The sequence below is a fragment of the Haemorhous mexicanus genome, chromosome 3 (genome assembly GCF_027477595.1).
Source record: "Haemorhous mexicanus isolate bHaeMex1 chromosome 3, bHaeMex1.pri, whole genome shotgun sequence".
Taxonomy (NCBI): Eukaryota; Metazoa; Chordata; class Aves; order Passeriformes; family Fringillidae; genus Haemorhous; species Haemorhous mexicanus.
The window spans coordinates 65,192,515-65,218,264 of NC_082343.1; the positions used below are offsets into that span (position 1 = coordinate 65,192,515).

The following is a 25,750-nucleotide window of genomic DNA, read 5'->3' on the forward strand; positions in this document are numbered from 1 at the left end:
TTCTGCACACAAAACCTCTAAAGAAAATTACTCATTTCTCATAATAGAACATAAATGTCTTGCAAGTAAGAATGTATTTTTCCTAACACCAGCTTGATTAACCTCAAAGCACAGCTCCTAGTGATTTTGAGTGCCAAAGGTGAGTTCACAAATTGAGTCACTGCACTAAGTGGCCATCTGTGAGAAGGCCCCAGGAACTTAGCTGGGATCATCCTGGAGGGCTCTAATAGTACCAGGAAGGGGAAAAACTGACAACACAGTTCTTCTACCTTCACTATTACATTATTCTCTCTCATCTCATTGCTCCTACACTCATAAAAGTTGTAACAATCCTCTACACCTCAAAAACATTTCTATGTGAGACTGTCAGCTTCTACACACTTTTTTCAGCAACATGGAAATCAATCCATCACATACAGAGGGAAAAAGCCATAACCCTTGATCAAAGGGAATAGCTACTAGGAGTAGCAGGCAGTTACCTCATGCTAATCAGCTGCTAGGAAGATATGTGCCAGGAGAGAGCACATCCCAGGCAGAGCAAATGTAGGGAGCAGGCAGAGCCCTGCAGCCTCAGCTGCAGCCTGCAAGCAAGCACCCAGCCTCTCCTCTGCCCTGCTCTGCTGCCTCTGCTCCCTGCATCTCTTCTGGATTCCCACATACCACACTGGTCTCACTCTTCACCAAGACAGACAGTCAGCCCTCATCCCCTGCATCAGAAGCCTTACTGCATGTCCACTGGAATGCAGGCTGCCCTCAGGACCCTGCTGAGGCACAGCATCCAGAAACAAGGAGCCCTGTCCCATGCAATTTAATCCACCACAGCATACTACAGGGGTCTAGAATTGCCAGCAGAACAAAAAGAGCACGTAGTCTAAGTCCCACAGGACTAGGACACCTCAGTGCTGTAAGAATTAGTGAGTTAAAACACCTAAATGAAAAAATCTGCAGCTAATACATGGCGAAAAGCTGCAGTTACATATTTCATTCCCTGTGTACAGTATTTGTAAATATGAAGACAGACATCCTGCAATACTGAGTTTCTCACTCAGTCACTGAAACACTAAAGATTTTCAGTGAAATAACCTAAATGTGATTTCTTGGGGTGAGGTTGAGTGGGGCTTTTTCCTTTTTTTTTTGTGGGTTTTTTTTTTTGGGTTGGGTTTTGTTTGTTTATTTCGTTGGTTTGTTATTTCATCCAGAAGAGCAACCAAGTAAGTGGGTTTCTCCAAAGTTCATGCTCAGAATTCTTCAAACTAACTGTTCACTCAGATTTCCCCCATAGATTCAAATAGGATGGAACATTTCCATCTGGAAGAAACCAAGAAAATCTAGAAGTTTGTGTGAGGACTCTTGAATTCTAACAGCAGACAATAAATTGCACCCGCAATGCAAAAACTCTAATTTTAGTAAATTAAAAATACACTTGCTGAATTCTCAAGGGACTTCACATTATTTTCCTCCTTAGCTACGACAGCAGACAAATATCTTAGGATGGAAGATCTTGGATTCACATCCTACATGAGACTAGACAAACTGCATATATGCAGTACTGAATACCACACAACAAGTACTTTTAAGAGACCCTTGGAAAGACCCATTAAACTGTAAATTTGAATGAAATACAGCAAAGAAAATCTGGCCAACCTGCAGAAACTGCTTGAGCTAGAACAAGAAAAGTGGAACAAAAAGCAACAAAAAAAGTCCACAAGAGTAGACTAGAACTTTTATTGAGACCCCACTAAAGATGGGGGCACCCCCAATTCTGCCTGTATTCCAGGAACTTTACATTTACTGAGGTGTGCAAATTCAGAGAGCAGAAAGGACCTAACAGCAGGAGTTCAAACACAAAAATACAAAAGAGAACATGAAAGGAGAAAGGAAGTAATGCAAAATGTATATATTTCCACTTTCATTAGATGAGCTGTAATTTAACTTTAGTATGAGAGTTTAATTATCATCATGTTCATATACTGTTCATAATCAGTGTAATTCAATACACTGTTTACAGGCTCAAAGAAATTTCAACAATCAGGTACCAGTTCTCCAAATTTACAGCCTTTATGGGGGAAAAAAAGAAAGATTTGAATTTTACAAATTGGCAGCTAGTTTCACATGAAACAATACCAAAAGGCAACATGTTTTTCCCAAAGAGTTACAGCAAAACTGGTTTTTAAAGTAGTTTGAACTGGCTCCACAATTAGGCACGATTCCAAGGATTTTTCACTGTGGTCACCATAGGACAAGTAGGACTGAACTGCACTCCTAATTCTGTTTTTCCAGTTTAAAAAAATCCCAGAAAACTAGGAGCCATTACTTGTTTGCTTGGGTTTGCACGATGTAGTATAAGAACAACTAATTTATCTGTTACACAACTCAAGGCATAAAATATGCAGATAATTTCTCTAAAACGTACACCACCCCCCCCCCCCAAAAAAATTCTAAAATGTGAATAAGTAATGAAAACAACAGTATGCCAAAACAACACTAAATTTCTTGATGCCATGTGATGTGTTCTGTAAGTTGGACAGTGAGAGCTTCTCTGTTATTAAAAAAAGCCCTTTTTTTTCCTGGTCTCATTAGTGCCTCCCTACCTGCCCAGCTGTATTAGTCACTTCCTGCACAAGGACATTTGGACACCTACATGGCATCAAAACACCTCTTAGTCCATCTGACACAGTATAACACAGGTTTAACTGAAACATTAAAGCTGCAATTGGAGTAAACCTGTCTCTTGTGACATCACACACAGGAACTCTACTGCTCCAGAAAGATTAGATCTTTTTTCCAATGCCCTCCCACCACAACCAAATTCTGTTCAAAGAGAAAGAGAGGAGGAGGAAAAAAAGAAGGAAAAGCAGATAAATGAAGTCTTAATCTCACAGTTATTCCGTTCTCTTATAGAATGGAATAGAGCTTGACAGGTAAGAAAAGGGAGAACAAAATCCATCTCTTCTAGGAGATAGATATGACTTCAAGGAGATGGGTGGGTGCCTTCCAAAACCTTTGGTAAAAACCAGTGCAACAGTAAGATAACACTACATGCTTTTTTATACTTCCAAATTTCACAATCGTTACACTTGGCAACCAAAACTATTCGTATAAGAGAAGCACAAAGCTATCGAGCTCTGTCTTCAAAACCAGAGTGCTGGAATCACAGCTGAGTAACAGAGTAACACAGGCTAGCCCAGAACTTCTGCAAGCCACAAGGAACAACACTTCCCATGACTGCTTTGAACATAGTTCAGTCCCCTCTGCAGCAGTGTATACCATAGCAAGGAATAGAGAAGCCAGCTGTACATGATGTGTCATGAAGGTTCAACCTTGTCTTAGCTGAACACAACAGAGTGACAACAGCAGTGCAAAGCATGGACAGCTCTCACAGAAATCCACTACCTGCTCTAAAGCTTTCATCAGACAAAAAGGATGTGACATATAATTACCAAGATCCTCCTGCAAGGAAGTCTCTCTCCTGGGCAATTAAACATTGCCAGGAAGAAAAACAAGACGAACACTTCAAGACAACAGAAATAAGAAAAGTTCACAATTGAGTAATTTTCACTTGAATGGCACTGATGAACTATCTATAATGCGACCAGGTTTTTCTTCAATTCTGTAAACCTTTTCAGAGTGCTACTACAAACACCGTATGCAAAAGGATTGCTGTGAAAAGGAAACAGCATTTCAAAACACTCCTGACAGGGGAAAGGAAACTTATCCAGGAAAGGGGAGAGGAAAGAGAGTAAAAGTTGGAAGCTGGTGAGAACAGAGGTCACTCTCCAGGATGTTTACAGCACTCACTAGATAAGCACGTATCTTTTGAAGAAGCTCAACTTCCTGCCATAAATAAAGGTTTTATCACCCACTCAAAATATGTACCAGCAGTCATTTATTTATTTTAATCCATCTCATTACTTGGGCAGTAGCGTTGCATTTTTCAGGTGTTTCAATAGATCATTACACATGATATACTATTATCTGATATATTCCAGAGAGAGTTCCCATCAGTTTTCCACCATGGTTTACATATATGAAGAAATCCATTAAAATTATACAACTGTCAGAAATATTTTCAATGTTTCAACATCTGAATGGTGGTGGCAGCATACGTCAGTTTTCATGCTTGTGCAACGTTTGCTCAAATCCAGAAGAAGGCTTGCTGTGATCCACCTGGTGCTTGTACTGACTGCAGAGCCAAAATTTGCATCTATCAGTGCTTCCATTAAATTTGTCTTTCCAGACAGACTTCACTGATGAACTCTGAGACGTGAAGTGATATAACCCTCCAGGAGACCAGTTTAGTCTCATATAAACCTAACTTAACAAGAACTGAATAAAAAAAAATTCTTTCATGTTGCACAGTCTTCAAAGCTGCAAACACATACAGAACATTAAAAACATAAGGCATGTATGCACGGCTACCAAGCCTCTAACTCAATGCAATATTTATTATTTTCCCTGTGGATCTAGCTTCTACATAAAGCAGCTATAAACAGCACAACAGCTTCAACAAGCTCATCTAGACAGTTTGCAGATGTACTTCATGACAAGTACAGAAACTCAATATTTACTGCATCTCAGCAGCAAAGCCCTCCCTATGCACACACCAGGTCAGGCACGCAGCCAGGACGGACGTCACCATAATCCCCAATAAACTACTTTGCAAGCACCCTGAGCTTCCAAAGGACTACCTGGCACCCAAGATAAGTACTCTAAGAATGCCAAAATCTTTCCACCAAACTTGACAGATATTGGTATATAAAACTAGAAGGTGAAAAAAAGAGTAAAAGAGAAAGCAACAACTTAAGAGTGAGATATCAGGAGATAAATCCAGAATAATGTTGCAGCCTGTCAACTGAAGCACAGAGCTAACTAACAGACAAGGACATTGAACAGCCAGCTACTTCCTTCCAGTAATTTACAGCAAATTTGCCCAGGTGGTAACAGTTAGTTTCACCAAAAAAAAAGTCTTTTTCAAAACAGACCCCACGCCCAAGTCACATGATTTCAGAGATTGTTTTTCAATGTTACATAGCTCCTCCACCTTAACCATCTGTTCTGTTCATTGTTTTAAAGTAAAAGCAATCAGTGGAAACTAAAACAATCACTGGTCTTTGCTAAATGCTCTCTCTCACAAGTTTCTTTATACAACAGCCTGCATGCATTCCCTTGGAGAGTTATTTCACAAAGGCATCCTCTATAACCTAGGTCAACTCGGGTAACACCAGCGCAGTCTCTCCTTTGCCAGCAGAGGGAAGGAACTGCTTAAAAATTGCTCTGATTCAGTCAGAACAGTCTAATCAGAAACTGCCTCAAAAACTCAGGTCTGAAATTTATTCGAGAGCTATTTCTCCTAAACCCAGTGTGAGATGCTTGACTTCACCTTCCATACAAACAAAACAATGCCAGATACAGAGCACTGTTTGAAGCGTGCTGCAAGCAGGTACCCAGTGGGCACTACAAAGTATTTTACTGTTTTCAATGGTCAAGAAAAAAGTAACCCCAGACAATAAAGCTCTTCTACCGTTTCCTCACTGGACTCCAGCTTCTCAACAAAAAGCACTGAGAAGCCCAGGCAGCCTTAACATCTAACTGGGCCAAATTCAGCACACAGCAGGGCCACACGGAAAGCCTTCTTTTGAGAGTACTGAGGGTGCTGGCTTTGTGAACTGCTCTGATATCGCACCTTTCTTCCCAATTTCAGAGACTGGAAAGATGTTCCCAAATCCCTCTCTCCAACAGAGGCTCATACTGATTTCCAGCAATTTATTGCAATTTTTTAAGTTTTGTGTTGTGCCAAAAATTCTTTACAAGTGCCTACCCAAATGACAACCTCTTGCATTTAGACAGAACAGTTATTTCTTCTCCCAGTTCTGCTTATGCTCAAGTAAAGAGTTGTGCATCTGCACGAGAGCTCTTTTCTCCTTGCAGTCCTCCTTGGTTCCATTTTTCTTAAACCTGATTTGTTTCGTTTACATCGCCTGGTTTGTGGGGGGTAGTGAGGGGGGGGGAGGGCAGGGAGGGATTACAAGGGTGGCCTCTGTAAGAAGTTGCCAGAAGCTTCCTCCATGTCCGGCAGAGCCAGTCCCTGGTGGCTCTAAAGACGGATGTGCCGCTTGCCAAGGCTGGGCCCATCAGAAATGGTGGTAACATCTATGGGGTAACAGATTTAAACAAGAGGAAAAGAATTTGTTGTGCAGATGTAATTGTGGCCAGAGAAGAGCAGAGTGAGAATATGTGGGAGGAACAGCCCTGCAGACACCAAGGTCAGTGCAGAAGGAGGGGCAGGAGGTGCTCCAGGCACCAGAGCAGGGATTTCTCTGCAGCCCACGGTGCAGACCATGGTGGGGCAGCTGTGCCCCTGCAGCCCATGGAGCTCCACAGCAATGCAGGGATCCACCTGCAGCCCATGGAGGAGATCCACGCTGGAGCAGGGAGATGCCTGAGCAGAGGCTGTAACCTGGTGGGAGTCCCATGGAGAGAGGGGCCCACGCTGCAGCAGCTTGTCCTTGGGGAACTGCACCCTGTGGAAGTGTGAGCCATGCTGCAGCAGTTTGAGGAGGACTGTTGCGTGTGAGATGGACTCAGGTTGAAGAAGTTTGCAGAGAACTGTCTCCTGTGGGAGGGAGACCACCGTGCACCAAAGGGAAGGGCTCCTCTCCCTGAGCAGGGGGAGAAACTCCTGATGTGATGAACTGACCATAATCCCCATTTTCAGTCTCCTAGCTCCCTGGAGTAGGAGGTGGAGCTGGGAAGGAGGGAAGTGTGGGGAGATGGTGTTTTAAGGGTTTATTTTACCTATTATCCTGCTCTGATTTTGTTAGCAATAAATTTAATTAATCTCTCTAATTTGATTCAGTTTTTCCCATGATGGTATTTGGTGAGTGATCTCTCTCCTTATCTCAACCCCAAGTATTTTCTCTCTCCTGTCCAGCTGCAGAGGAGAGACAGAGAGAGGCTTTGGTGGGTGTCTGGCATCTGGCCAGCATTAGCTGACTACACCCAAGACTCCAAACAAGCCTCACCTGATACAAGTGCCTCCTGCTCTCTTCTCTGTACTAGAGCCTCAAATTGCATTCAGGTTTTAGTGGTTTCATCATTATCAGCCGTTTACATCATCTGCCATCATTCACCCAGATCTGCTGTCTCCTACTAACATTCCAACAGCTGGACAAGCTCGTACTTGAAAAATAAAAATAATCAAAGACCTCTTCCTTGCTCCTTTTCACCATAAGGATAGGTAAAATTCTCCTCCATGGAAACTTGATACAGAACCAAAATGATAAGCTAGTATCATAAAACTTATTGTCTGGTGTCAGTTCGTTACTGATGCAATGACATGGGACTCTTCTCCTGCTCTCCTTTCTCCAAACATCTCAAAGCTGTTCACTAAAAAACATGCTTCTAGCCTGTGAAAGCAGTAGTCACAGCCCAGTGCACATGCTAGAACTTTTCTAAAAGTCTAGATTTTAAAAAGAGGCTTAAAATTTTTACAGGTCAAAAGCAGTACACCTACAGAAATGTAAAAAATCAATTAGAATGGAAAAGAATATGCTGGGATAGTCATTATTTTGGTTGTCTTCTCCAACAGAAATGTTAGGTTTTCTACTTATACCAAGAGACTGTGTGACCAAGCTCAAAAGAACCTTCACTATCAAAATCTAATCACACATACCAGTTCTTCCATGACAGTGCCATACCTTGCTCTGTTGTATGTTTTTAAATGTCATATTTGATACCAATGTGCATTTTGTGTTTTTCAGAAAAAAAATAACCCAAATAAAACAAAACACCAAAAAACCTAACACTCCTATCCCCATCCCCCCAAAAAAACCCCAACAAAACACAACATAACCCACACAATAAAACCCCCACATTCTTCTATAATTTTAAGTTCTGCATCTTTTCACTGGTTATTCAAACGGATTAGGAACAACAAGAAACTTCCTTTGAGAGCTCTGTGGTGCAGAAAAAAATTTCTCTCAAGAAAATAACAACCACACTTGGCATTGTTTGGCAGCAGCAAACTAAAGCTGTTGAAATGTGCAAGATCAAGAGAGAGGTTCCTCATTTGCAGCAATATTCACATAAAAACTTCACTTGTAAGACTATCTTCAGAGTAATCTAAGTTACAAAACACATGAGGATGCTTTAGAATTCTGCTAGTTGAAAGCTCATATGTAATGATGCCACAGGCAGTGGAGACAGGAGCAGTGGGTACCAGCCTGGGCTTGACTGGGCACCTCAGAGCTGTGAGCAGCTTGAGTAACTCCCTGGACCCTGCCTGTCCAAGAGCTGTGGGTGCAAATGCACCTTCAGGCACTGGATAAGCTGTAACTTCCCTCTGTATTGTGAAAGAGGAAATGATGCAGCAAAAGGACCAAACTGCAGTTTTGATTTCATGGAGCTCAAATGAAAACCCCCATCTGCCACCTTTGTGAACATGTCATTTTCAAATGTTTTGGTTTGACAGGCAGCCACACTTGCCAAAATAAACTGCCCGGCTTAGCACTTTATTCAGTACCACCTCATGGTGAAATAAACATTTGTATATTGTGCATAACACAATTAGAAACTAGGTAAGAATAAAAGAAGCAAAAAATGACTGTGAAAGGTTACTTTTCAAACCAGATCTTTTTTTCTGATGATGGATCAAATGATGCACAAATAGTAGGGAACAAGTAGCAGACTGGGGTAAGCAGCACTGCTAGCTAAAATCACTGTATAGAATCAGCTTTAAACAAGTTTCCTTTTCTTGACATGGAGAGAAAATAGAATGAGATCCAGAATTCATTTTAGATCCTTAATTTACCAGAAGTGATAGCCTGGCCTTGTCCGACTACCTGTCATGGCTTGGGTGAGGTTCTCATGAAGCATTACACTCTGGGATAATTCAGGCAGGATTTGATGAGTTGCTTTCACTGAAAGAACAACAAATCAAGCCTTGACATGAAATACCTACTTTGCTGAGACAAAAGCACTCAGTGATGTCCATCAGTAACAGCTGCACCTCACTGCAAGGAAGATTTATATCTTACTGACTGGGAAGATGCTGGTAAAATAAAGTGAGAACTCCAAATAATGTCTTGAAAGAATCTTCAGAAGTTTGAAAACTACTCTTTAAATGTTACTGAGAAATACAACAAAAGCAAGGCTACATTTACTTTCCATTATACAAATTAATGAAATTTAAGTCTCCTTGATTTCCACTTCCCTTATGTAAGACAAATGGGGATCCCCAGATATGTGCATATCCAGATTTTAATACTGTATTTCATTTTGGCCACTTTGAGGTCTAGGTGCACCTGTATATGTCAATATGTATAAATGTCTAACAGAAACAACACTTAGACTGAACTCCAGCGTTTCACAACTCCTTTTCTAACCTCCATATAGATCTGTTCATCACAAAAAAAACCATACTAATATGTACATTTTGTAGTTGGTATGCAACACTAGACATCTAAATACTGTGGGCCATCATTGCTCTTTTGCAGATCCATCCATTCCAAAAAAGTCCACAGTTGCACATTCTTTCCCATTTTTAACCTGCATGCTAATGCCATAAAGTTAACTAAAGAGTTTCCAAGCTACTGCACAACTGAACTGCACATGCATGTCAAAAAGCACTGAGCAATTTATATGCTTGCTCCTGTGAGGCTTCTAAGAGGACAGATTTTACCCAGCACTGCACAGGTGCACTGCAATGGAAAGGCATAAGATGTCCTCTCCCCACTTAACACTCTCATAGTGAGCAACATTAAAATGGCTGAAAGGTTAAGAAGTCCTTGTCCACATTTCTTTGCCCCCCTACAGCAGCAATAATACTGACTATAGTGAAGGACACTATATTCTTTCTGCTTCTGCAGGGAAGTGGCACCTCACAGGCCCTCTGTAATCACGTCACGGATGGGATGCTTTACCTACCTACTCCACCCACCCTGGTGCCAGTGGGGTATAGAAGTCTTCCAGCAGCTCAGTAAAACACTAGCCCATTATTTTCCTGGAAGTTCTATACTTTAAACTGTGTTTAGAATCCTTACTATTTTTTTTTTCTTTTTTAAGGCTAGATTTATTTCCTGCCTACCTCCATCCAACAGGAAACCAGAAAAAGAGCAAGACCCATTTCACTTTCTGGCCACCATTTACCAGAATAACTGGCCAGTATTCAGCTGCAGCTTTAAATAGAGGCCAAGGATCCACCCTACATGGAGGCCACCAACCTTCACAATTCCCTTTTGTTTTATGAAAGCTTACCCTGAGCAAGTTCACCTTCTGGAACAAACCAATTCCTACACGATCATCATGCCCTTCCCATCCCAGCAATCTTCTTTTCCTGTTTCTTCCTTCCTTGTATTGTGTGAGCAACCCCACAGAGCCACATCACAGCTGAAACAGTTTGGATAGGACTTCCCTTTCCTACAAGCTAAAGGGACAGAGTCACACAGATCCCCATCCCACACCCCCAAGCTGATACACCACCATTCCTACAAGATCAGGAAGCCAAACCAAGTAAATCAGAGGTACCTGTCTTTGCTGCCATCCATATCATGTTAGTGGTAGAAAACAATACACAGTGGCATCAGGATGACTAAGCTCGAGAAAATAAAACTTTGCCCCTTCTATTTTCCAGTACAAAATCTTACATTGTGTGTGCTGTACTTAATAAAAACATCACTGGGGAAAATGAGTGCTCTGTGGTCTACTTAGCAAGCTCGTAAGGAAATGGAAGTGTGATAGACTTGGAAATTTCTTTACCTTTTCATGGACTCCTAATCTAGAAACTGCACAGCTTTTCTCACAATTAAATAAGTAAATGAGAGCAACAGCACACCTCAACAATGCTGTCAATGAAAGTATACACCAATGTCAAATCGAAGCAGTGAGGCAGCATCTAAGGTAAATGTGGACTTCTGATCTTCCCAACTGAAATCCATAAAATTTTCTTCTGAGTAAAGTCTTGATTTTTTCACCCTAGTTTTTAACTTCCAAGTAAAATTAATTTCTTTGCCTTACCAAAAATTTTTCAAGTACTTAAAAAGGGATTAAAAAATTAAATAGCCTTTTCCTGACAAGGCAAATTTGTCACTTTTTCTAGTACAGAAAAAGTAGTATTTGGCTAACAAAATCCTATAGAGAAGGACTTTTTTACTTTTAAAATATAATTCATCAAGAAAGTACTTTAAAAAAAGGAGCAAGAGAAATGTAAGTACAAGCAGATAAAGCATACAGAAAGACAGATAAACCTGGCTGGGTAAGTAACGTACTTCTTCAGGGGGAAGCCTCCAGTTTGAATTCTTTTAAAGAAATTACATCCCTTACACCTCTTAATCATTTTGACAATGTACTGACATCCTGGCCATTTAAAATACATGCTTTCCTCGAGCCTGGCTGGTTTAGACAGCAGGAAGCAAGATATTTGTACAAGAAGAAAAGAGGAATGAAGGGCCAAGAGGCCCCAGAGCAGTTTGGAAGAACAGTTGCTCTGGGTGGAGAAGCAGTTATGGGGCAGAGGTGAGCTGTAGGCCTTCCCAAACCTCATTTAACTCCTCCATTTCTTTTTGTTTGGGCAACAGAACACCAACAATTTGGTTTTCAACTAATTTAATTTTACATTCCCTGGACTGATTCCATACCTGTGCCTGGTAGCTCCTGTGAACAGCTGGTGGGAGCAGGGAGGGAGGGCATGCAGAAGAAGATCTGACGGCTCAGCCTGTCTGCGGTCCCCAAAGCCAACACCACCCACAGACCAGCTAGGTGCAACACACTGGCTGTGAGAGACAGCTGACAAGGAGGGCTTCTGCTTCATAGAAATAACACATTTTCATAATTAGGTCTCAGCCCCAACTAAAACAAAACTGATTCTCCATCTCCCACTGCAATTTCCCATTCATAGGAAAATTTTACACCCCAATCAACTTTACTGTCATCATCAGCCAACTTATGGTATCATGGTAGCACCCCCATTTACCCTTACCACTCGGTAACAACACCAACAATTTCATGATGCCATTTATCCTCCCCTCAGGAACTCAGGCCTTTTTCCATCAGCAAAACCCTGCCTGCAACTGTTCAAACATGACACCATCTTTTCTATTCTCAGTATCTCAGATCCCAGAGTTTTACTGAAAATGTTCTTAGCTGTAAGAACAGCCACTCTCTTCCGCTTCACTTCGTAACAAGTGTGGCTAAGAAATGACAGTCACAATTCCAGCTCTACATCTGCCAAAGACTTATCCAAACAAGAGGAAGTCACAGCTAGCCACATAGAGTAAGCCTGAAGCTACATCTGCACAGGGAACAAACATACCATGTGCAGTGCTCATATGCTGACAGAGTACCTAGGCTTACACACAGTGGGATAACTAGGCAGTATTATCACTCAAGAACATTGCTCAAAACTAGTTTTCTTTAAAATTAATTTTAAAGCATTTTCATCAATGCTGGATTTTGTAAACTGTTCCAAATTTAAGTTTTGGCACAAACTGGATTCACCAAGAAGCATTCAAGATGCTTCAGATTCAGATTCAAAGTCTGCCATGTATCTTGTCAACTTGAAAGACTAACTATCACAATCTTAGAGGTATCTGGGTAGCATCCTGAACTGTGACATCTGCCTAGGCAGCAGCATTTTGACACTGGTACTGTATACAACACATCAGGAGAACACGACAGACTTTCAGAAGCTGCTTGCTGAAAATGACAGAGTAGTTTAGGCGCTCCTGCAGCTCATAGGCTGCTTACATCTGATGGACCAAGTCTATCTGCCTTCTTCTCCTTAGGGGCACAGCTGGCTTACAGTGGCTGAGGCTGTTGATTTGGTTTAGAAAGCCTGTAAACCAGCACCTTCTTTTCTCCTCCTCCTCTGGAAACTTCTGCATTCTTGCAATGTCAGCTGGAGGGGTGGTCGCTCACTCTGCCATCACCTCCTGGAAGGCAGTGTGCAGCCGTCCCAGCAACTCGGTAGCTGGTGTTAGAGCAAGGTTTTAGATTAATTACCCTTGCAAACACAGAGCTGCTTCTGCACTGAATGACAGTGGCCCTTCTGAGCTCTGGTTTGACTCAGGGCACAAGCAGCTCATTAACCATCAGATGATTCAGCACTTGGTGCCTACACTTCTGCTGGCTGGTTTTCATCAGCAGACTACAGCTTTGAAGATGTATCATTTATATGATACCATCAGACACCTGACGAGACACAGGTGTCAAGGCCCTCCAGCTCCAAGCCAGTGCTAGTTTTATGTGATGTAGACTGCTCTTCAATTTTCCTCTTCATGATGCAGCCTTATAATCACATTCCCCACAAAAATCCTGACTGTTACAGTCAGCAGCTTTTTTTCTCCAGCTCTTTCAGAAAGAAATCAAGCACAGAAAAGAAAGGGATCAAAAAAAAAGATCTCAGGTCACAGAGAGAGAAAGACTGAGATCCTGAGAGGGAGGATGATCTCCACATTTCATGCTCAGAAGAAAGAAGGATCCCTGTCCCACCAAAGCTAACCATGCACAAAACACTGTCAGCTGCAGTCCCTCCCCACCCCCAACCATCCCTTCTGATTTACTCATGGCTACTAATCTCATTAGAGTTCCTATAATTAAAGCACCATAAAATCTGATGAAGAATACAGTGTGGTGTTTAAATTAACTCACCCAAAGTCTTTTACTATAAGAATGACTACTCCAACAGAGTTACAAGATTTACAAAATAAAGCTTCACTAATGAGCACAGCATCAAAACTGGATTATCAAGTTTCCCTATTTGCATGTAGAAAAAGCAGGCACTGAGGTTTCTATAAAACTTTTGCAACCATTTTATAGGAAAAGTGAAATGCTCCCTTGCACATAAAAATACAAGCAGCCCAGAGTGGTTAGGCAGTGAATAACTTTTTTAGCAAACCTTGGTATGCACAGTTTCTGAAATAATCTGGGTTTGGTGCCATGTTTAATGAAGAGAAATATGGGAAGTGAATGAGGTGAAGGAGATACAGATGTAATATTACACCTGTGAGATTAAGTGTCCTGGGTCTTGCTTCCCTATCCCAAGTTTGTATCCTGGATGACAGAGTGCAGAAACCCACAGCTTCCAGCTGAATGGGAAATGGTTCTTCTACACTTTTGATCCCAAACTCACTCAACACATACCTCAGAGTCCATGGAGGGAGAATACTGGCCTTTCAGACAATCACACTCATCAATCTCACCCATTAAGCATAACAAACAACAGCTCTGGGCTGCATCAGTTCCTGGGGACAGGGCTTGCTGGGACCTGACTCAGCCTCTGTGGCATCCACAACAAATCCTGAGCTCCACACAACCTCTTCCACAACAACCCATTACCCATTCCCATGAATTACCACATCATCAATTTCTTTGAGTCCAAACAAATGGTCACAGATTTTTTTTTGTCAACTGTAGATCAACTGGTTATACTCAGACCCCAAAGAGCCCCGCTCTGTGACTATCAGGATGTGAGACAGAATAGCTAAATTGAGGCAGAAGTAACATCACATGATTTCCTAAAGTCAGGCTCCAGATCAGCCTGGGCATTCCAGGCTTGCCTGCTACGCTTCTGCTCCAGCCACTAAATCTTCGAAAGGGATTATGCAGCAAGGTGCCAGCAATAAGACTGGACTTCACCTCTAAGGACCTTCAGATGTTACCCTCATTTTCCAGCATGATGAGCAACAACTCTGCATTTGGAGTATTTTCATCTGGCATTCCTTTTAAGAATGCCTAAAACTTTGGTTGATTTTCTTATCTATAAAGGGCTTGAAGGTAGAAGTTCTGATGCTGTTATATATTTGCATAGAAGAAAGCAGAGTGCATTAACAGAGTTTTTACTTTGCTACTCCATTAAACATCATTTTAGGAATCACAATGAAGCTATCACGAAGAATACAGCTTTCTTCAGTGAGAGAACACACACAGACATCAAAGGCCACACAAATTATTTTAAGTGCTATACTTCTGCCAACATATTCCACATTTTCAGCATGAGAGACCACTCCTCTGGAGATGTAGAGTCAGCCAGGGCATATATTACTATTTCTCTGACAAGAAAACCAGATTCAAACTATTCACAACGCTGCTTGGCTTTTTTTTTTTTTCCATTGTATTTTGTTTGTTTTCAATTTTAGGTACATTCTTAAATCATGCTGATCATATCCAAAAGTAAGATCTTTTAAAATTTTCAAACAAAAACAACTTTTCAGCTTTTATACCTTTTGAGCGCCTCATAAATTTTCTTTTTCATTTCCTACAAAAAATGCAAAGTCTCAAAGATGAAAGGTAACTTGATTTCTAACCTATACTGGCTTTTCACTCATCCTTTCCAGAAATTCTTCTAACATAACTGACACCGGAGATGCCTTTCTCTCTCCCCAGGATGACTCACAGGGTCCTTCCACAGCACAAAGAAAAGAGAGATCACTTCTTGTTCTTCTTGAAGAAATAACGCTTTCTTGTCCTTTTCAAAAAGGAAGATAAGGGAAGAACACATTGGACTGTTATTTGTTGCATTTTGTTTCACTTTTCCCTAAAAATTTAATCAAGCAGCTAAAATTCTGCCTGTTCACAAAAGCATCTGTAACAACATGTCCACAGAAGTGGTCTGTGAATCTCACTCCTCAAGATCAGTATCCCTGCCCCACCTTTAAAGGCTATGTGCCATATGGGTACCTTCCTTTCACCAGCTGCTGGGACCAGCTTTTCAGGAGCTTAGCAATAGTAGTGGCTACCTTGTATCCCTGCATACACATCCAATATCTGACCAATGCTAAACCCACTCCATAGCACATATACCTGCTTCCTAGGCCAGCCAGCTATTTCAGCCACCAAGCTGCGGCTTCCTTCTCCAAGAGTTCAGCCTAAACCAGGCAAAAGAGTTCTTCAGTATGGCTTTAGTTAGATACCAGATCATGTAAGTTCCATTATATTACTGTAAACTGCAGGCACCTGCAGGACATGGGGAAGATCACCCTGACATCACAACACTTGTCAATTTCCAGCTTAAATAAAAGTCAGTACTCTGACATATGACCTCAGTGGCAGAGATCAAAGCAGCACAAATGTGCACTAACAATATAATCTAAAACTTAGTGAGAGTTTGCAGTCTACCACTTATCTACAAATCAAATAATTCTGTGCATGAAGTCTCAAGAAGGCTTATTAAATGTTCCTGAGTTTCAGTGTTACAGGAAACACACAAAACATTAACTCTGACCATCCAATCCATCAGTTCCCAAGCAAAGCCCTTTGCTATTATCTAAACATATTCAAACAAGATCATAAAAATGCTACTGAGTTTACGATTAGCCAAAACAAATGCTACCAGCACCAGCAAATGCTACATAAGCTACCAGGGCCCAGAATTGCACTTCACGTGCAATTTCCAAGCAGTGAAATGTACTCTGGCCAGAAGAGGCCTGTCAACTATTTATGGATTGCAGGGGTAGCTGTAATCATCCATTTCTTCCCTATACGTACAGCCCAGCAGGAGCACAAACTGCCCCAGCACAGCACCAAGCCCCAAATAAGTGAAAAAATTCATTCCACTAACAACCTAGCACATTTCCACCAGGCACATCCTAAAAGCTTCTGCGGAATAAACACATAAAGGTGGTAAGCAAAGGGTTTAGTTGATTTTGTTTTTCCCACATACACCATACTTCTCCCATTGTTGTTCCTTTTTAGGGTATGGCTACACTAGCAGTAGAAACCCACAAATATTCAGTAGTGCTAAACTAACTACAGAAAACATTAGCCAAGACAGAGCTTAGTTATCAAGCCGCTGATTTTGGTTTGAAACAGCACTTCTGACTCACAAAACAGTAATAAGCATGTAAGCACCCTATATGCCAGCTATCTACCAGGATGAGCAGTTGCCTGACTAGGATGGAAAAGTGGCGTTTTCAAATTTTTTCCTCCAAAGAAGTTATTGTTCACTGTTGTTAACTGCAATTGTCCACCAACAGTTACACACACACACATACTATTTTAAGCTAGCGTAACTGGCGCAACACCAAACGCGATGCGTCCTGCGAGGAGCAGGCCGAGCGGCTGCACCAAGGGCCCGAACATCAAGCGGCAGCGGGGAAAACCCCCGGCTTCAGGAGCCGCTTCGGAGGCGGCTGCCAATGTTCCCAAACTCCGCTCCTTATGACTCCTTGGCCGCCTCTCTAAAGAAAACTGGTGCCGCCGGTCAGGTAACAGCAAGAGTTTGAGATTTCAAAGCGAAAATTCTTATAAAGACGGCAAGAGCTTGAAAACGCATTAGCAACCAGCCGCGTACGAACGCGCAGACCAGCGCTCTGGGAAGGGGAGGTCGCTGAACCCGCAGCTCGCACGCAGGTGGCGGCCGAACGCGCTCCGTCCGGGACGGGAAAGGCTCCCTCTCCCTCCACACCTCACGGCCCAGCCCCGCTCGCCGGGCCGCCCGAGCATGCTGCGGCCACAGCACCCCCAACACACTCCGGCTGCGCCCGCTGGGAAGTACCTGGGAGCTGAGGTACCGCCGGAGGCACTCCTCGCACACCGCCTTCTTGCAGCAGGACAGGGGCTTGATGGGCTTCTCCTCCAGGCACACGCGACAGCTCAGCACTAGCAGCGGCCCGAACTCGCCCGCGATCAGCCCGGAGAAGGGCTCGGGCAGCAGGTACAAGTCCACCACCTCGATGCTACCGCCGGACGACAGCGGGTCGTCGCCCGACACCACCCCGCGCCGCGCGGGGGGCTGCCCCACGCCCGGGCCGCCGCGGGGGGAACCGGGGGCCGCCACCGGCCGGTCATTCTCCACGCAGTAGACGGTGCAGTACACGTGCCGCCGGGGGGGGCGGCGGCGGCCGCTGCCTCCCTCCGGCCCCTCCTCCGCCGGGGCCGCCGGCTCCCCCGAGCCCGGCGGCTGCTCCGGCCCGGCCGCCGCCTCCGCCTCCTCTTCGGCTCCTCGCCGCTCCGGCCCGGCGGCGGCCGGCGGCAGCTCTCCGCCTCGCCCCGGCCCGGCCGCCCCGCCGCCCGGCACCGCCTCTCGCGGCGAAGGCGGCTCGTCCGGGCCAGGATCTCGCGGGTCCCCGACTGGGCTCGGCGGCGCGGCGGCCGCCCGCGGGGTACTCAGCGAGCTCTGCTGCTCCCCCATCGCCGCCCGCCGCCGCTCCTTCCCATCCAGCCGCCTCCCGGCCCCGCTTCTGCTTCCGGGTCCCGAGCCCCGCTGCGCCGAACCCCGCGCTGCCCGCCTGCGGGAGCTGGCCGCCGCCGCCCGGTCTCCCCGCCGAGGGGCTGCGGGCACGGGGGAGGGAGCGGCGGCAGCGGCGGGCGCCGCCCTGGTCAACGCCGCCCGCGGGGTGCCGGCCCGAGCCCGACCCCCATGCCGGGGAGGACGCGGGCAGCCTCCCCTGGTGTCGCGGGGCAGCGCGCCCGGCCGCGCCCCGCAGCCGCCCCGGCCCGCCCCGCGCGTCACCGCCCCCCGCCCGCGGCGGCCGCCCCGCCGGGCGCGCCCGCCTCCCCCGCCCGGCCCGCCCCCGCCCGCGCTGACGCAGCTCTCGGCTGCGCCCCTCATTCAGCCGTAAACACTGCGTGGCTGCTAGCGCGGCAGCGCCGGCATCGGCACCGCGAGGCGTTGTCCGGGCCCCAGGTTCCCTCCGATGTGAGCCGTACCTGCGGCCCGGCCGCTGAATAATGTCCTCTGAGTAAATGGTGAGCGTCCGATTAAAAATCAGCCCCGAAGGACAAAAATTGTGGTGAGCATCATCGACTCCATGTGAGAGCCACACACTAACATCAAGGCAATAGAGTCACATTCATAAAAATAATTGCAAGTGTTAGCAACAGGAGTATCCTCAGAGGTCCAAAACAGTATTTGCTTCTTCAAGTACTGATGGGGATTAGGGGGATGTATGGACATTCTGCTCCAGAGTTGGTGAAGATGGTATCTCCAGGCCTTGATGTCATCATTTACATCATCCCATAGGGAAGATGTCATGGAACTGATGCTGCAGCAGCTGAGTACCTTAACATGGATTGTGCAGTTTCCATCCCGAACTTTGTGTTCCTCAGAGGTTAATTAGATGCTCTGCTTGAGAGGACATGGTGTTTGGCTCAACTAGAGTGAGAGGAGGAGGTCTGCAAGTCAGGACATGACAGTCAGGGACCTCATGGCTGTCTGCATGTTGCACCCTCAACCCCAGTGAGCTCATGATCTCAGGCTCATGCAGCGAGCAGCTCCATGCATTTCCCTGGCTCTGTGTTTGTGTTCAGCAGTGCAGCTGCTCAGCTGTAGTGTTCCAGAGTGCAGGGCATTGAGGACACTGTATGCAGCCAGTCCAGCTTTTGGTTCCTGTGTGGCACTGAAGTACATATGCACTCTGGGAAGAAGCTGAGCCTCCCAGAAAGCCACACAGGGTGGCTGCAAAAGGCTGGCAATGGAGGCACTGCAGGCTCTGTGTAGCAGCTGGCAACAGCTGCTGGCTTGGTGGGGCCTCTTTGCCTTGAAAATGCTGTATTTCTTGCAGATCCAATTAGATGTGAAAGTCAGTGGGTATGAATTTGTGCAATGTCAGACTATAGTTACCCTTTTAGGAAAATAATGTAGGGGAATTATTTCTTTTAAACAACAGGTATAACTTTTCTTAGTTGAGCCTTTAGGGATTATGATCCCAAAGCCTACTTTAAAAATACTCACTGTAGAACTTCTAATGATTGGATAAACATGAGAATTTCCTACAGGCCTACCACTTAAGAACTTGAAGATTCAAGTAACAACTAGAAAGATAGCATCATTGCAAGAGCCAGAATGTTGCTTTGCTGTTAATTCAGAAATGTGTGTACTAAAGCACAGCAGGGGAAAAGGGTCCTTCAGGAATTCAGGATGGTAATGATAATCATACTTAGCTGAGGGGAAGCATGAAGCAAATAGGAGCTACAGAATTGCCTGTGCCCTACCAGCCAGTGGTCCAAGGATGCGTAGTTCAGTGGCCTGTGCCCAGCCATGGGTCCTGCTGGTCCTGGCTGTGAAGAGTGAGCAGATGTGCCAGCCCGCCTGTTCCCAGGGTCCCCCGTTCTGTCTGTGATTGTGGGATTTGCCCTGGCCTTGGCTGGTGAGCAGCCCCCAAGGGGACTCTCCCACTCTTTGACAAACATATCAACCAAGTCTTTGCAACAAGTCTTTGCCAAATTGTGTACATATTCTCTCAGGCATATTGAAAAAGTATGAAATTATACAGTAGTAGGCAGAAAAAAATACAGGCTTGAGGTAAATATAACATGACCTGCTAGTACGTACTGCTGGCCTTTTCCACTGTGCCTTTACACAGACTCATATTGAATGACATTAAGGGAGAATTTTCACAAAACGACCACCCCAGCCTCCCACCAGCCCCCAACAATCTGACAACACAGGATTTTGTGTTGCATGGCCCTTGCTTATTGTGCAAGAGAGCTGGTGAGAGAAGGAGCTAGGGGTGCTATTTCTGTTGCACTGCTGGTGGTGCACGAAGCACGAGTCCATACAGGGATGAGTGCGTGGATCCCAAAGAGGCTGCACTGCTGCTGACAGGCTGCATGATGTGTCTTAGGCTGGCTGTTGCCCAGCTTTTGATAAACCACGAGTCAGATTTGCATCCAGAATGAGGCTGTTGCTAAAACTTTCTTGGTTTAAAATCTGATTTTTGATCCACACATTTTACACTCTCTATAGAGCACATCTAGCCTTACGGAAGATATTAGAAAGATAGCAGCACTGCTGGATTTGCATAAAATAACAGTTTAAAATAAATTATCCTACAGAAATAAACCTTTTTATCACCAAACTGTTTGGTTTACAAGAACTTCATTATGTTTGAGCACAGTTGTGTAGAACTGAGCCTAGTTGCTCGAAAAATCACTTTTCTCCCTGTGATGTACTGCCAAGTCAAACTCCACAGAGATTCACACATTTGAACTCTGCAAATGAAGTATGAAGAAGCAGCTGGCAGGGCATTAATTATTTGTGAGACATCCCTGGTTTTGGAAAGCTCTATCCAGTGTGGTCCACCAAAACCTAGATTTGCTTATCTTTGGGAATGTAGCAAATTCCATAATACTTTTCTTCTCTGTTGAATAAAATTGGAGGGTTTGGTTTGAATATGTATGTTTATGGCTGGTCCTTTTACTCATGCCTGATTTTAAAGTTCCACAGCTTAGAACCAAGGTTCTAGTAATGCCCAAATTTGGGATTGTTTTGGAGTTTTTTATTATTATTGTTATTAATTATTCACACTGAACAAAGAGGTTGTGATGGCTATTGCATCAATTAATTGCATTTTTACAAATTTGTAAAATTTTCTGGAGTAATGCCTGAGAATCTCCACCCTTGTTTTCTCTCTGTTTTCTCTCCTTCTTTCCTACCTTCCTTTCTTTCCTTTAATCAAAGAGCACAAACTTATGTAATATTTCAGCAATAGAAAGTACTGGGCTATGCAGCATATAGGCAAATTGCAGAACTCATTGCTACACACAGTCACGAAAGCAGTTCTATAATGAATTACAAAACTGGTTAGATACTTTCAGCAATGCAACAGAGCTAAAGCAGTCTGAGTTCTTTGTGTCATACATCTATCTGTGTGTATACTTATATGTGAAAGGAGGATTTAATTTCCCAGAGCTGTGATTCCTGAGACTTCTTGAAAATTACTTTTACTAAAAATAATTAATGTTTTTAGGATAAGTAATTAACGTTAATTCTTCTGGGCTTATGCTGATAGCCTCTGAGGAAATGTGAAGCCTTCTCTTTCTATGTAGTGTGTTAGTAACTGGCAGTATGGTACTGAGTCACAGGGTGCAGAACTTACTTTTTGAGGGGGATTCTTGGGCTTCTGTTCATCTTGTGATGTGGAACATTCACATATATTTTACAGAAAGTGTAGGTTAGAAAAAGGCATACACTAGAATAATTTCTTACGAGCATCCTAATTAGATCAGGAAGAATGACTGTGTGCCTAGTTTAATTGTTACAGTATTTGTTTGGAAAACAGTCTGTGCCATTATTTTTATCTAGCACTATGGAAACAACCTTCAAAACATAACTGTGTATCTTACACATTGCTTGAACAGATCCAACCCTTTGTGCTACCTATGGTACTTACTGCCCACATCTGGGCTAAGGAGAGAAAACGCTTTTCTAGAATTTATGGATCTTTCCAAACAGATCTTATTAATGTGTCAAGTCAAATTTTAAAGGGCACTTAGAACCTTAATTGCTGCTCTTGTTTTGGAGTTATTAATTCTACACACTTTTTCAAAGTCCTTTTTTACACTTGCAACACTGTTTTTATTTTCTTGTTTTTCTGCCTGCATCACTAAGTTTTAGTATGTTCATCCTTTTTCCTATCACATCTTCACTTCCTAAAATTGTCACAAAGATCTGTATGTAGCCTACAGCTTTGTAGAGAGACTCATGCCTGCCTTTGTGTTCTGGATATTGCTGAATCCAATTTCCCACTGAAAGCTAGACCAACCAGAAACTTAAGCTGATGGAAGTTACTTTCCTCTCCTCATCACTCAAATCTTTTATTCTTCCAAGATTTTCTGACCACATTATGTCCATTATGTCACCCGGGTTCTTAAATCAGGAATCACTTTCATCTTCAACAAATGCAAAGAACCACTTGAGTGAAGTAGGAAACTTACTTTTCATAGAGCAGGAGTATATATTTTCAAGTTCTTGAGGTTAAAACTGAGGAACTGAGCTAGGAATCTCATGACCATGGCTTGCTTCCCCAGGTGGACTTTTTCACTGTTAGTTCCAGAAGCACACCAGACTCAAGGTACACTCCATGTACCCCACAATCACTGTTTTTTTCCTTAACAACAGGCAACACCCAGATCATTTATCAGCATTAATCTGGAATGAAATGCCTCAATGCACAGCCTGGGTGCAATGCAGTCATTTTGGGGAAGCAGGAGTTATTTACCACCATCAGCAGCAGTACAGCCATGAGACCATGCTAAATTACATCAGCATTTTAAGACTCTCCCAAAGAAAGAATCCTTCATCACTGCATTATTTTTATTAGTATTTCTTTGAATTTATTTTTGTAGTAATAGTTGGCCACAGGATTACCTGACAATACCACAGTGAGAGGAAAATTCTGCTGAAGGGCAAGTATATTTTATAGCTATTATTGCATTGATTAACTATGCAGAATGACACACAAATAGAATGTTTTGTAAAACAAAGACTTAGCAGCTACGTTTTTGAAAATATTGTGAGTCATTCTCTGATGTGCAAATTGCTATCTTTTCCTTCTTAGCTTCAGGCCTGAAAAGCAGTTGAACATTTGTTAAAACAATTGTCTACCCTTATTACTGGATTATCAAATTGAGCTTCTCTCATTTTTTACTAGAGGGTTTTTTGCAATGCAAATAATTTAAAAGGATTTCTGGAAAAAAAAAAAGTGAAATTAAGCAATTAACCTGATCAGACACTGGGGATACATAGAGCTATTCAAATTAGCTATTTTTTAATTATTCTGCTTTGCTTCTTAAAGCCAAATTTCAGAATGCTTTTGAAGACTTCCTTAAGTTCTTCTCTGTAATTCAACCACCCCCACTGTTATCAGCAGAGACTCCCTCCCATTACACGCTTTGTGACTCCATGGAGACTCACCACGTCTGCACAGGAAGCTGCTGTAACTAGTGGAGCTGCTTTCGCCAGCCAGGCAGGGATGGCAGTGAGGTCTTGTAGTGAGGGCACTGGGGGTGGGGACCTGGGGGGCCCCTTGTCTAATCTCAGCTCTGTTACTGACCAGTCGTGTGACCTTGGATGAGATACTCCTGCATCTCTGTTTCCCCTTTTACCCTTTGCCTGTCTCCATTATTTAGACTGTAAGCCGTGTGTGACAAGGAGCGTTGGCAGCTGCCGCACTGCGTGACCCAGTGAATCCCCTGGTCTTGGCTGATGCTCGAGGCACTACTACTGTATCACAGACAAAACACAGTCATTTCCTCAGGCAGAGTGCCACGTGAAATTAGCTCATTAATAGCACATTTTATAGTTAAAAGTAAAATTACATATGCTCAGATACTTCTTTCTAAATTTAATTCATTTGACTGCGGAACACCACATTCACAAGAATATTTCTGCTGGGCTGTAGTCATTACTGAATAGCACTGTGTGTGCTGTGAGGGTTTTATTTGCATAAGCTAACACCAGGAACTTAACCCACCTTCAGCCTCATGCACTCCTTATGTAAGAACACAGGGATCTAAACATTTTTCCCTTACTCAGATCATGTGTCCAGATTTCCAGTGGGATTTTATCTAGTATACCAAAACAGGTATTTAGTAGGGTATACGTGACAATTACACCAAGGAAAGAAAGGCCAGAATAAAACCTAATTCACTAGCAGGATCAAAATACTGTAATTTTTCTCTACAAATTCATTTTTGTTACTGACACAAGAAGTAATGTCTGACTACACTCAGTAAGTCATTCTGCAGGGTGAGATGATGCTAGTTTCATAACATCACAGGTCAAAATACAGATTTATTTTATGGCTTTGTCCCTAATTTGCAAGTCCCTGTGCTTTCCAGCCTGTAAAGCTGGCTTCACTGTAGAGGTGCCATGATAAGAAAATCTTCTCAGCTAGATGGAAAATAGGAGTCTGAGTTATGACTCTGCAAAATTAAAGTGGTGATATATTGATTATACGCTCAATTGATTAGTCTATAGATAGCCTGACTGCAGTGGGGATTGAGAAGCATCAGAAATGGAAACAGGAAAGACAGCAAATTGCCTTAACAAAACTTAATACTGAACTTGCTGCTACACAGATCCTGTGTGTGACACAACACAATGTCAGGAGCCACGTCTTTTCTGAATTGCTGCTCAGACACAGCAATTAACAGGGAGTCAGTTAAATTATTTCCTTGAAAGGTAATTTCAATATTTTTGCTATGGACTGTTTGTTTTCATGTAGCATTCTTGGCTTGTCCACACTTTAATCTAAAGGTTGGTTCTTAAAGCCTTCATTGCATACATTGAAAAAGTTGTTGGTAAAAGGCATGTATTTTACCTTAGGAATTGCTGTATACAGCTGAAGACCACACTCTTGTACATGCATGAGTAATGAGTCTATACACAACTTCATGAATCTTTTTGCACACAGTACTCAGCAACGTTGAAAAAACTGTTCCTAGAAGTCTTTTCCTATATTCTCTTACCTAACATGTCTTGTTTTAAAACAGGCACCAATGATACTATTAGAAAGTGCTGACCAGCTAGAACAATCTACAGACTGCAATGGAAAGCTGTTCTAAAAGAAAAGTTCAGCTAGGAACCTGATAAATAGAAGTGAAAAATGGTTTGTACTCTCCCTTCAGATGTTGTTTCTTAGTAGCCATTTTAGACACAACGTTGGTACATCCTGCCCTAACAACAAGGTCAGTTGTGTGGTTTTCAGATTAAGTCCTGGATGGAAATGTCAGAACAATCCCTGGTGTAATAAAAGGGCATCAGTAAATTTCTTATCCTAGGGAAGCCTGACTTGGGGGAAAAAATGTAACGTTTGAAGATACTGTCTGGGCAGAAAACAAAATCCTTGTATTGTCAGAGTGGAATCTGAGACTGCTGGCAAGCCAAAGCTGCGGTGGAAGCCTTGCACTTTGTTTTGTGGTTCTGGTATGCTTATCAGCAACATTAAAAGTCAGAAATGTCAAGCTATCACAGGAGCCTTCCCAAGGAGCCACTCACGTGGCTGTCTGCTGGGAAATCAGCTGCTGTGATGGG

At 43.4% G+C, this 25,750-nt stretch overlaps 1 protein-coding gene across 1 annotated transcript in view; it reads right to left on the minus strand.

Annotated features, from left to right (window-relative positions):
* RNF217 (ring finger protein 217) overlaps nt 1-18,386 on the minus strand; it is a 64,066-nt gene extending 45,680 nt beyond the window's left edge. The window contains exon 1 of the mRNA XM_059842178.1: nt 17,489-18,386. Within this exon, the coding sequence (XP_059698161.1) occupies nt 17,489-18,124 (636 nt within the window). The 5' untranslated portion in view covers nt 18,125-18,386. The remainder of the gene's footprint in view (nt 1-17,488) is intronic.
* Nucleotides 18,387-25,750: the final 7,364 nt, after the last annotated feature.